Genomic DNA, 10219 nt, shown 5'->3' with positions numbered 1-10219 from the left:
ACCTTTTTGGCACAGTTCTCTCGGATTTGGTGGCCCCGGCGACGGGCAACAGAGCAGAAGACACTCTTTCGCAGACGTGCCCACCCGACAAGCATCCATCAGCTCCATCAACGAGTCGCTTGGGCCATTGGAAACCACGCCCGTGGCTGAGTCCGCGCAGGTGCTTGACTACGGGCTCGGGTATGCCGAGAACACGGGGTACTCCGCTGGCACCTTTGCCGACGCCTCTATGCGCTCTTTCCAACAGCGTCAGGCTGCTATGATGCCTGAAACGGCCTCTTTCTTCACACCCGGCGGTGGGCTCGCTGCGCCTCCCCAAGGGCTATCCTTTGGCAACCCTTTTCCCTCGCCATATGGTATGCAACCCCAGTATGCCAATCGTGCCCCTTCGCCTCATAGGAACGTCTACGGCATGTCGCAACCGCGGCACAACCAGCTGCTTCATATTGTGGTCTTCAAGTGTGCTCGAGCAGACGTCTTTTACATTCAGGAAGGTACCGGCCTGACGGTGAAGCCTGGAGACCTCGTCATTGTCGAAGCCGATCGTGGAACTGACCTGGGAACGGTCATGCGGGACAACGTGGACTGGCAGACGGCGAAAGAACTTAAAGAGCACTATGCTGAAGAGCAGTACAAATGGCTCATGATGTACTCGCAAAACGCCGCCGCTGCGCAAGATGGCACAGGCGCCGGTCTCATGGCTGCCGCCAACGGACTTCAGGGTAGTGCGGTTGGCGGCATGGACCTCCAAGTCAACACCACATGCAGGAAGCTAATGCTGGGGAGCTTAAGCCCAAGCTCATCAAACGTCTCGCACAAGTCATGAGATCATGCCCTCGAGACAAGGAGGGCAACGAGGCAAGGCGAAACGTGTATGCATGCAAAAGGTTAAGGAACACGGCCTCAACATGGAAATTCTCGATGCCGAATTCCAAATGTAAGTTGACGTCCCGGACCTGCAGGTTCGCGTTGGATACTAACCTGCTTTCAGGGATTGGAAGAAATTGACTTTCTACTATTTCGCCGACGCATACATCAATTTTAACTCCCTCGTCACCGACCTTTTCAAGATTTACAAGACCAGGATCTGGATGTCCGCTATCAACCCTGCCTCATTCGCTAGTCCGACCCTCGGTATTCAGGCTCCTAGTGGCATTGGACCAGGCGCCGTTGGTATTCAGCGTGCTGCGCAGAACCCTGAACGGCGCCAGCAGCAGTCGTCTGCTCCTCAGCAGCAACAGCAGCAGCAGCAGCAGCAGCAGCTTGAGCAGCAGCATGCCAGCTTCACCGGAGTCAATCCTGCTGCTCGCGGATTACCTAACACGTTCAGTTCATCTGTAGGAGGCGACAGAGGTGTGCCCGCGCCAGGGTCTGGTTACGGTCAGGCACCGCAATCCGGTTATCCCTACGCTCACCTCGGTGCTGTCGGCAACACAAATCGCCAGGCAAATATGCCATACTCAGCCGGCGTCATGCCGTCGTTGGACACCTACAGCTACCCGCAATCCGGTGACTATGCGATGCGGGGTCGTTTCCAGACGCCACCTCAGGGCTCGACTTCACACGATTCCAGTATTTCGACCTTGACACCCACAGGTGACTGGCCTGCTTTCCAGGGCCTCTCGCTGAACACTCGATGAGTAGGAGTCTCTGGCTGTCCATAGACGATTTAGTCAACGCCACCGCACACACTCTCTTTGCATCGATTGTTTTAGATCGCGTCCTTACGACAAACAAGCGCCACCCAAGTCCGCAGACCGGCCGCGGTCGAAGCTTCATGGGACGCTACCATAATTCGAGACCAGACTGGCGGTTTCTGGCTCTGGGCGTTGGGCACTCGACTGGGGTAGAAGGCCCTATTTTGCAACTGATTTTCAAGAAAGAGTGATACGACATGGCGGTCTCCACGCGACGACACACTCGTTTCACGCATGTTTGCTACATTGCTTGGGATTTGATTTTCCTTAACGGCCTCTTCCTGTTTTCACCTCAAGAGAGACACAAAGGGTGTTTTCGCTGATTCACTTGGTTTTCTTTGCTACACAACAGGGAAACGATGGTCCATAGACAGAGATTTCTTTTGCACGAGCATGGTGTAATTTCGTGTCATCAAAACAAATAGGTTTCTGGAATTTTTGGGCTGTGGCTTTTGGCTTGGTTGTACGAGAAAGATTCTTACCTTTGACTTTCCCGCAGAGTGGGTGGGCTCACTGTCCAGACGCGACTCCGAGGCTAGCAACACTTGGCGGCAGAAGAAGATCTGAGCAAAGACGAGAGAATAAAATTGCAGACTTGCGAGCTTGAGAATTGCCTGGGAAGGCCTACCGATCTGTGACATCTTGATTGTACCCGCCCAAGTTTGTAGTTCAACACCATACAAGTCCTGTGAGAGTGGGGATTGCCTAGTGTTGCTGAGAGTGTGCCTGCTCCCCAGCCGAAGTAACTCCGGACCAGCAACGTTCCGACAGGTAGATGCATGATCAATCCACCTACCACCAACGAGCTCTCTGCGGCGCCCACGACTTTCCCTCGAGATCCTACGAAAGCTGTCAATCAGCACCAGCATCAGCATCGCCGCCCATCTGCATGCACGTGCTCCCCGAATAAAGCCACAGTCATGCGGGCCACTGCTCTCTTCACGGCCCTCGCCGCCGCGGCCCTCGCCACGGCCAGCCCGCGCATCGCACACCTCCACTACCAGCCCATCACCCCCTCGACAGCCGACGCCGCGGCGCCCCTCCCGCTCGCCGAGATTCACTACGACGCCTCGACGCCGTCGTCCGCGACCGTCGCGTCCTACGAGGCGCCCGACCTGCCGGCGGACGCGGACCGCGTACGCATCGGCGCCTGGGACGCCGCCGCCGGCGCCTGGCGGTCCGGCGTCTCGGTCACAAGCGCGGCGACGTTCGCCAAGGGCTACGCGCCGCACCTGCTGCTCAGTGTCGACGCTTCGGGCACGCTGCTCGGGGCCGGGGCGCGCGGCGTGCGCATCGACGCCGGCGCCACGCGGGACTTTGGGCCCCAGGCTGTCGTCACGGTCGGCGGGGCTGGGGAGACCCCTACGGTCAACAAGCCGGTTGTGCTTGTGGATGGGAGGAAGAAGGAGCCTGAGGCGGAGAAGACGCTGTTGCAGAAGTGAGTCCTGGCATTGGCGCGGAGGGCGGGGGAGGCCGTTTTGCCGCCTCTCCCTTCTCCCTCTCCCCCTTCTGGTGCTGTTGGGAGTGGTTTGCTGACGATTTTACAGGTACTGGTGGGTGATTGCGGGAGTTGTGCTGCTGACGCTCACGTCTGGGGATAAATGAGCGGGCGGAGAGGGTGGTTGGTGGACTGGTTGTTCTGCTTCATCCTTACGGGGCCGACGTTGTCAAGTTGGCGCGCTGGGTTGGACAGGGTAGGACTGGGAGTGCTGGTGTTGTCCTTGCGGGATCTTGGCAGGTCGAGTTTCATTTTAACGGACTAGGCTGACCAGTAGGTGGGCAGTGGTCCGGCCACTCTGTCGGGACGGAACAGAGCGGATGAAGAGAAACACACTACTAATACATCACGCAAGCAAGTCAGAGGTGGTTGGTGACCCGGTGTTGAATGATACGGGCTCTAGTGACGGTCCAAGGCAGGCTTGATCTGCGAGAGCGGCCCATAGAGGCTCCTCCAGCCACCACTTGCCTAGAACAGCAAGATGAACTCCCCAGCCTTTGACTCTGCGGTCCCTCCCTTGATGCTCAATCTATGTCCTCAGGTCATTGAGGGGCAAACATGTCTTCTCCCAACAGTCACGTGCCTGTCACCAATCGAGGGAGCTCCGCACTAGTCCGAAACAGGCAGCATAATGGTTGCTAGGGAGGAGCTGCCCGCCGCCAACCGCTGAGCTCGCAAGCTTTGGCGAGAGCTGTGCTGGGGAAGGCGCCAGCGACGGCAGCAAAAGAAAGGCGCAAGTGATAAAACCCACTTCGCGCCGCCTCACCTCCACTTCACGCTCCCACCCCGTCGTGCAGCCCAGCTCCGTGCCTACTCTACTTCCTCCTACCTACCACCCAACACGCGAAAAACCTCAACCACAGCATTCCCCTTCCCTCCCCAGACCAAACACACGACCGACATCATGTCTGCCCAGGAGCCCACCAACAACCAGCTCGCCGAGGAGACCCCCGCCAACAAGGGCAAGGGTGTCGCCGAGACCAGCGTCGAGGACAGCGCCATGGACGAGGATGACAGCAGCTCCAGCGACGAGGAGGAGACTGTAAGTGCGCAACCGGCGCATACAATTTGCATCCTCCATTGTGATTGCATCGCTAACAGTTTGCGCCCCCTGCAGAACCAACCAGCCCGGTAAGACGCGACTGCCTTTTTTCTCTCCACTGGTTCCATCCCTACCCCCACCATTGTGCCCCGGCGCTCCCTACACAACACCGTGACTGACATGCGGTGCGCAGCCATCGAAGAAAAGGACGGCCTCGAGGAGATTGACCTGAACAACATTGTCGAGGGCGGCCGCCGCACCCGTGGCCGTGTCATCGACTGGGCCAAGGCCGCCGAGGAGAACCCTGCCCAGGACGACGAGGACGATGATGACGAGGACTTCCACGCACCCGAAGACACGGATTCCAAGATGGACACCGACTAAGCCTGCATCAGCCTGCTTACGGGTCCTTGAGAGGACGTTTTCATTTTCGGCCTGAAGAAGGGAAAAGGGCAATCGGCACACACGACGACAAGACAAAAAGTTTATGGCTGGCCGGAAGCGCCGGGGATGATGACATGATGAATGCGATTTGGAGCTTGGACAAGAGCGTTGACGGAGGATGGCGTGACGGACGAGGCACGATGCGACTTCTGGACCAGGCCTCTTTTCTTGCCTGGGATCCAGTCGTGGGGATCGAGTCTTGCTGTCGCACTCGCGCTGAGGTAGCTAAGACCCATGAATACATGTGTGAAGGCTGCTTCCCACAATCACGGAACTTTCGCTTGCAGGGGAGCGACGCAGATGTGTTGCGCAGCGGGAGCTCGCAATTTCACAGTGGTGGTCAGGGAGGCTGGCATCCACCCATGTGGCGGTGTGAGCCGTGGTGCAGAGGCCCATGGCCTACGGCCAACGAACATGCAGTCCCATAACGTGATGAACCTGTCTGTCACCACTCGATATATTTGCATGCCATTCGGGGCAGCGGCAGCAGAAGCTGCTCCTGAGATGACTGCTCCACGTTGCTGAGATTGTTTGCTCAAGGGACACATGAGGCCATCACGAGGGGACCAAGTTGAAGTAGCAATGGGCCACAACACGCCATTGGCCCATGTTCGACCATGCCTAATTTGGGGGGCCCCCTCATGTCCCGTCCCTGCACACATTCGCCCCCCTCTTCGCTCCCCTTGCGCCGCCTAAACGTAACAGTGGACTGAGTGCAGCCAGTGACGGTGACGCCACATGGGCCCGTCGAGTTTAATGAACACCTGTGCTCTATCAGCCAACTATCTATCTATCCTTGGACAGCGGCAATCTGATCTCGCCGGGGGGTCGCAAAAAGTTCAGAACCCTGTCAGCGACGGCCATCAATACGACCCTTTATACCTTCCCCCGGGAAAGCGAGAAACATCAAAGTCTTTACCTATCCTACGACTTATCACTGTCTCACAAGGCAAGAAACTCGAAGCACCGCTGGACATCACGAACGCGGATGCATCTCCCTGCGCCGCTCTGCGACCAGCATCACCACGACCTCTAGACGACGACGACGACGACATCAGCAGAGCCCGATCATCATGGCATCAAGGTCCGTCGAGCCCCCTTTCCGGCGACAGAACGCAGTGGCCTCTCTGCATCGCAGCAACGCTCGCAGCTACCCGTCGCGACGCGCCTCATCTACAGCGACCCCCTTAGCTAACACGGCCCGGTTCCCAGATTCGGCCCGTCCTCCCTCCACCAGCGCGACTCCCGCAGCGCCCTCTTCGAGGGCTACAACGACGGCTCCCGTCGTCCACCGAGCGCCGGTCCCAGCGGCGGCTACGGCTACGGCTATGCCGGCGGCAACAGCAACGGCGCGACGTCTTCGCCTGCCTTTGGCGCGCCGGGCGGCTTCCGGTCTGCGACCCCAAACCGCAAGTACGTGGGCAACGCACTCCCCGCTTCCCAGATCCCGCCGAGAGACGAGCAACCAGGGCGGCGCCGTTGAGCGAACAGCAAGCTGACGTAGCAGCAAAAGGGGCCAGTACAGCGACGCCGTGCTCAACGAGCTCGAGAGCCAGAACGATGCCCAGGTTGAGGGTATCCTGGGCAAGGTCAAGATCCTGAAGGACGTATGTCCCCCCCTCCCCCCTGGGTCTACGAGCGTACAGCTGATTTCGTCTCGCAGATGACACACGCCATTGGCGACGAGATTCGCGACTCCTCGGCCCTGGCGGAGAAGATGAACGACACGTTTGACTCGACGCGGCTGCGCATCCGCGGCACCATGAACAGGATGCTCGTCATGGCGCAGAAGACCGGCGTCGGCTGGAAGGTGTGGCTCGCCTTCTTTGCCGCCGTTGGCTTCCTGTTCTTCTACGTCTGGGTCTTTTAGCGGCGGGAAAACGGGAGACTGGGGGCTTGCATGTGTGCCTGGCTTATGGGCTGCCGACTACGGAGTTTCTGGGACGGTCAAGGGTGCACCATTGGCGTTTGGCGTGAGCTTTCAAAAAGGAGACTGCATTTGTTTTCTCTGCGGAGGCTTGTCATGTGTGCAGTGCATAATACACGGCTTGAAGGCTCTCTATTGAATGATAGAGGGGGGCGAATGTTGATGGCTGTCTTACCTGTGTATGGCAAATGGCAATGGCTGTTGATCAGTAGGCATACGTCCTACCATGGGCGTGGCAGTGCTCTGGTCATACTGTGACACCTTGATGTTCGGATGTAACCTCACCCTGTGGCCTGCGTCGTTGGCTTCTAAGTCTTCCGGGACGACTTGGTAAATGATTGCAGGGATCAAATTGTGTCCTCAACCTTTGCCAGCCTTACGTGTGGCCCAGCAATACTCGCGCTCCGAGAGCCTCGGCAACGGCTAGGTAGCAGCATGGGCCATTGCAAGGATCTTTGTGACGTTGTCATCCCCTGCTCTTTCGCGATGGTCTTTTGAAAGCCTGTCAGTCCGCTTTCCGAGATATTCTTGAGTGCTGCGTTGGAGAGCTGCCCGCCTGACAGATTCAACGATAGCTCTCAAGTGATCGTCAGAGTAGACATATTCATAAAGCTTCGAGCTGCCGTTTGGGGAGAAATAAGTGCCTGAATTCTTCGGTGCCTGTCCCGAGATCTTCTTGTCATCGGCCCGCGTTCGCAATCGCCACGCATACCAGATGTCAAGTGCCACTTGACACTACGTCGACTACACCACTGCACGGAGGAGACCAGCGTGAGAAGTTCAAGTCGTTGGTGAAGCAACTTTCGTGGTGGCTCGTCCAATCTGTGACCGCGGTAGAACTTGGGTCACGGTATTGGAAGATATCAGCGCGTCGGGTGCAGATGTGTCGACCACCTCGTCAGCTTGCGAAAGAGCGGTCCTTGAGTATGCGGCCGCCGGATATTTTGGCCAAAACTTGATCAGCAATTGATTTACGATGCTTAAAAGCACACCTTAGGCGCATTTTATTTTCCGTTTCACCGACTTGGGAACTTCGATACTCAACAAGGTCATCCTCAGCTAGGCATTCAACATGAGAGACGAGGAACCCCTTTGCGGCGCCGGCAACAACGAGTTTCGCCCTCTTCACGCCCAACAGAGGAGTTAAGACGACAAGAGTAGGTATACCGCGTCAGAATCGAACAAGGCTTGTGTACCATGCACTCGGAGTCGTAACAGGGAGCTTCGGCAGGATTTTCCCCGTCGTTCACCGTTCATGGTAGGCAACGATCTGACAGGGAAACTATCAGGTTGATACGACCTTGAACACTTTGCTGACGTTGGGTCGCCGTTTCTGATAGTGTTCTGCTTGCTCACCATGCCACCAGATGAACAATCAGAGTGCAAAAAAGAGTCCCGTCATGATAGATCCCGTTGAGGCATCTGGGACCCTCGTCACGAATGGGGCAATTTGCATCACGATAAACACCACCGCACGACCCACTCAACAACCACAGACAGGACACATGACACATTGAATCATGTTCAAGGATGCTTTCGCTCTCCACATTCTCGGTTTCATCCCTGGCAGTGGCACAGGTAATGCTTCCTACTCATTAATCGTAAAACAGACCCGTTCACCGGCTGCTATGGCCTCAATCTTTTGCGTAGCCCAACCACCCGTACCATGCTGATGCGCCCCCCCCCACATTGAACGCCAGATTCAAGACGCGCTGGGGTCGTGCCTCAAGCGCGGCACCGCTCCAAAACAACGCCCCAACCTTGTTCATGCTACCGCTGCGGGAAGCCCTCGCCTGCGGACTGCTCCCCAGCATACTACTGTCCCCTCCTGACAAAAGACTGCTGAGGTCCATATCCTGCCGCGGAGGGGTCTGACCGCGCCCCTGCATCGTCGGACTCGTCGGCGGCCGCAGCACGCCAGCCCCGAGGGACGACCGCGGTGCGAAACCCACGTCCTCCTCGTCCTCGGCGTCACTGCTGTCCGAGGGCAGGCTGCTGCTTAGCTCAGCCTCGGTGTCCGTGTGCTCGTAGACGCCGCTGAGCTCGGCTCCGTCAGCCATGCTGCCATCGAGGTCGGCGTCCATATCGAGGTCCTCGTCGGCGACCTGACCATGCACAGGCAGGAAGCTGTCGCCCTCGTCCTCGAGCAGCAGCTGTCCCTCCGTTTCGGCCTCTATTTCTTCCTCGTCGGCCCCGTATACATCGTCGTCGCCGCCGCGCGCCATGCGCATCCGCGCCTGCACGAGCTCAGCCCTGCGCTCCTCCCGCAGCGCCTCCCCCCTGCCAGGCCCGTCCCCGGCCCTCGACCCATCGTCGCCATCGTCGTCGCCATCCCCGCTCGATGCGCTGCTATTATCCGAGTCGGACGCTTCATCCGTCGACGACTCGCCAATGGCACTTAGCTCCATGCCCACGGCATCGGCATCGGGAATCTCCTCGTCCGAGATCCCGCGCGCCGTCGCCCAGGTCCTCCATGTCGGCTGTCGCATTCTTCTTCCTCGGCGCCGCCGCCTTTCCTTGGGCTTGGGGGCCGCCGCCTTCCTCGGGCTCGGCGAGCTCCTGCTGCAGCTGCTCGCGGGGCACGGCCTCGGCGTGCTCCTCGGCCTCGCGCCGCTCCTCGCGCATCTGGTGCAGCGTCTTGGGCACGCCGGGGGGCTTGAGCCATGTGCTGCCAAAGTTTCTGCACGTTGAGGCGGCGACGGTCGAGGTTGTGCTCGTCGGCGCGCAGGCGCGCGAGCTGGGACCGCTCGAGGAGCAGCTGGCCGGCGCGGCGCGACGAGGACTGCTGGGCGGCATGATCGGGATGCGGGTTCGTGTGATCGGCAGATGGGTCGGGCGCAGGTGGGTGGTGCTGCGGGTTTCGGGAGGACGAATACCAGACCGAGTGTGACTAGGGAGAGAAAAAGTCAGTCAAAGGTCATCACATCACACCGCAGGTCAGAGTTTGCAACGTGCAGGAGGCCAGGCCCTCACGACGGAGGAGAGGGGAGGCAGAGAGCGGGGGGGTTCGAGCGTACGTCTCGAGGAGTCAGGTCTGGGAGGAGACCGAACATGATGGTGTGTGTCTCATGGGCTGAAAGGCCGGCGAGGAGGGGTTGGGATGTGTCCTATTCGTTGCAGGTCGTCAGAAGGGAAGGTTAGAGTTTGTTCGTTTTTCCCCTTCTCGCCCTTCTCGCCCTTCCGCCTTCAATGGGAGGTCGTCGTTGAAATGATGCGTAAGAGAAACCAGGGATGTCTGGGATGTCGAGGGTTGGAGAAAATGGACGTTGTCACGTTCGGATAGTCACAGAAACGTAATGGGGCAGGAAGTAAACAAGTCACGACATGTTCGTAGTGGCTTTAGCTTGGCAGTTGCTACCCATGCGGCTGCAGGGCCCAAGCTTCCTGCTTGCTGCTTGCTGCTTACTGCTTGCTGCCTGTCCTCCCCTTTTACCCCACATTCAATAACAGCCGCGCGCATCCTAGCGCTTGCGGCGCCTGCCAATGCTTTGTTTTCAGATTCGCGAGCCCCCCTTCCCCTTCCCCTGGCCCCCTTGCCCCTCTCCTCTCCGCCCCTTCCTCACCAACAACGAACGCCGTCTCACAATGGAATACTCTTTCCTGATCGCCTT

The 10219-nt window shown here is 58.4% G+C and overlaps 5 protein-coding genes across 5 annotated transcripts in view; 4 read left to right on the top strand and 1 right to left on the bottom strand.

The window, feature by feature from the left end:
• The window catches only part of VDBG_07150 (PSP1 domain-containing protein), a gene marked incomplete at both ends in the record, with an annotated part of 2940 nt that extends 1300 nt beyond the window's left edge, over window positions 1-1640 (top strand). The window contains 3 exons of the mRNA XM_003002533.1: window positions 75-751; window positions 888-937; window positions 992-1640. Of these exons, the coding sequence (XP_003002579.1) occupies window positions 75-751; window positions 888-937; window positions 992-1640 (1376 nt within the window). The remainder of the gene's footprint in view (window positions 1-74; window positions 752-887; window positions 938-991) is intronic.
• A 977-nt stretch (window positions 1641-2617) lies between these two features.
• On the top strand, window positions 2618-3302 carry VDBG_07149 (conserved hypothetical protein; the record flags this gene model as incomplete). The annotated part of the gene is made up of 2 exons (XM_003002532.1): window positions 2618-3135; window positions 3245-3302. The coding sequence occupies 2 exons, from the start codon at window positions 2618-2620 to the stop codon at window positions 3300-3302; spliced, it is 576 nt and encodes a 191-aa protein (XP_003002578.1).
• Window positions 3303-4099: 797 nt separating this feature from the next.
• VDBG_07148 (predicted protein) lies at window positions 4100-4621 on the top strand (the record flags this gene model as incomplete). Its single annotated transcript, XM_003002531.1, has 3 exons — window positions 4100-4237; window positions 4323-4326; window positions 4431-4621. 3 exons carry the CDS (start codon window positions 4100-4102, stop codon window positions 4619-4621), a joined length of 333 nt encoding a protein of 110 aa, XP_003002577.1.
• Window positions 4622-5754: 1133 nt separating this feature from the next.
• VDBG_07147 (v-SNARE) lies at window positions 5755-6551 on the top strand (the record flags this gene model as incomplete). The annotated part of the gene is made up of 4 exons (XM_003002530.1): window positions 5755-5765; window positions 5894-6094; window positions 6195-6288; window positions 6345-6551. 4 exons carry the CDS (start codon window positions 5755-5757, stop codon window positions 6549-6551), a joined length of 513 nt encoding a protein of 170 aa, XP_003002576.1.
• A 1691-nt stretch (window positions 6552-8242) lies between these two features.
• On the bottom strand, window positions 8243-9404 carry VDBG_07146 (predicted protein; the record flags this gene model as incomplete). Its single annotated transcript, XM_003002529.1, has 2 exons — window positions 8243-8954; window positions 9007-9404. The coding sequence occupies 2 exons, from the start codon at window positions 9402-9404 to the stop codon at window positions 8243-8245; spliced, it is 1110 nt and encodes a 369-aa protein (XP_003002575.1).
• Between the last annotated feature and the right edge of the window lie 815 nt (window positions 9405-10219).

Source organism: Verticillium alfalfae, genomic scaffold (assembly GCF_000150825.1).
Source record: "Verticillium alfalfae VaMs.102 supercont1.9 genomic scaffold, whole genome shotgun sequence".
NCBI lineage: Eukaryota > Fungi > Ascomycota > Sordariomycetes > Glomerellales > Plectosphaerellaceae > Verticillium > Verticillium alfalfae.
This window is presented reverse-complemented; position numbering and strand designations above follow the sequence as displayed.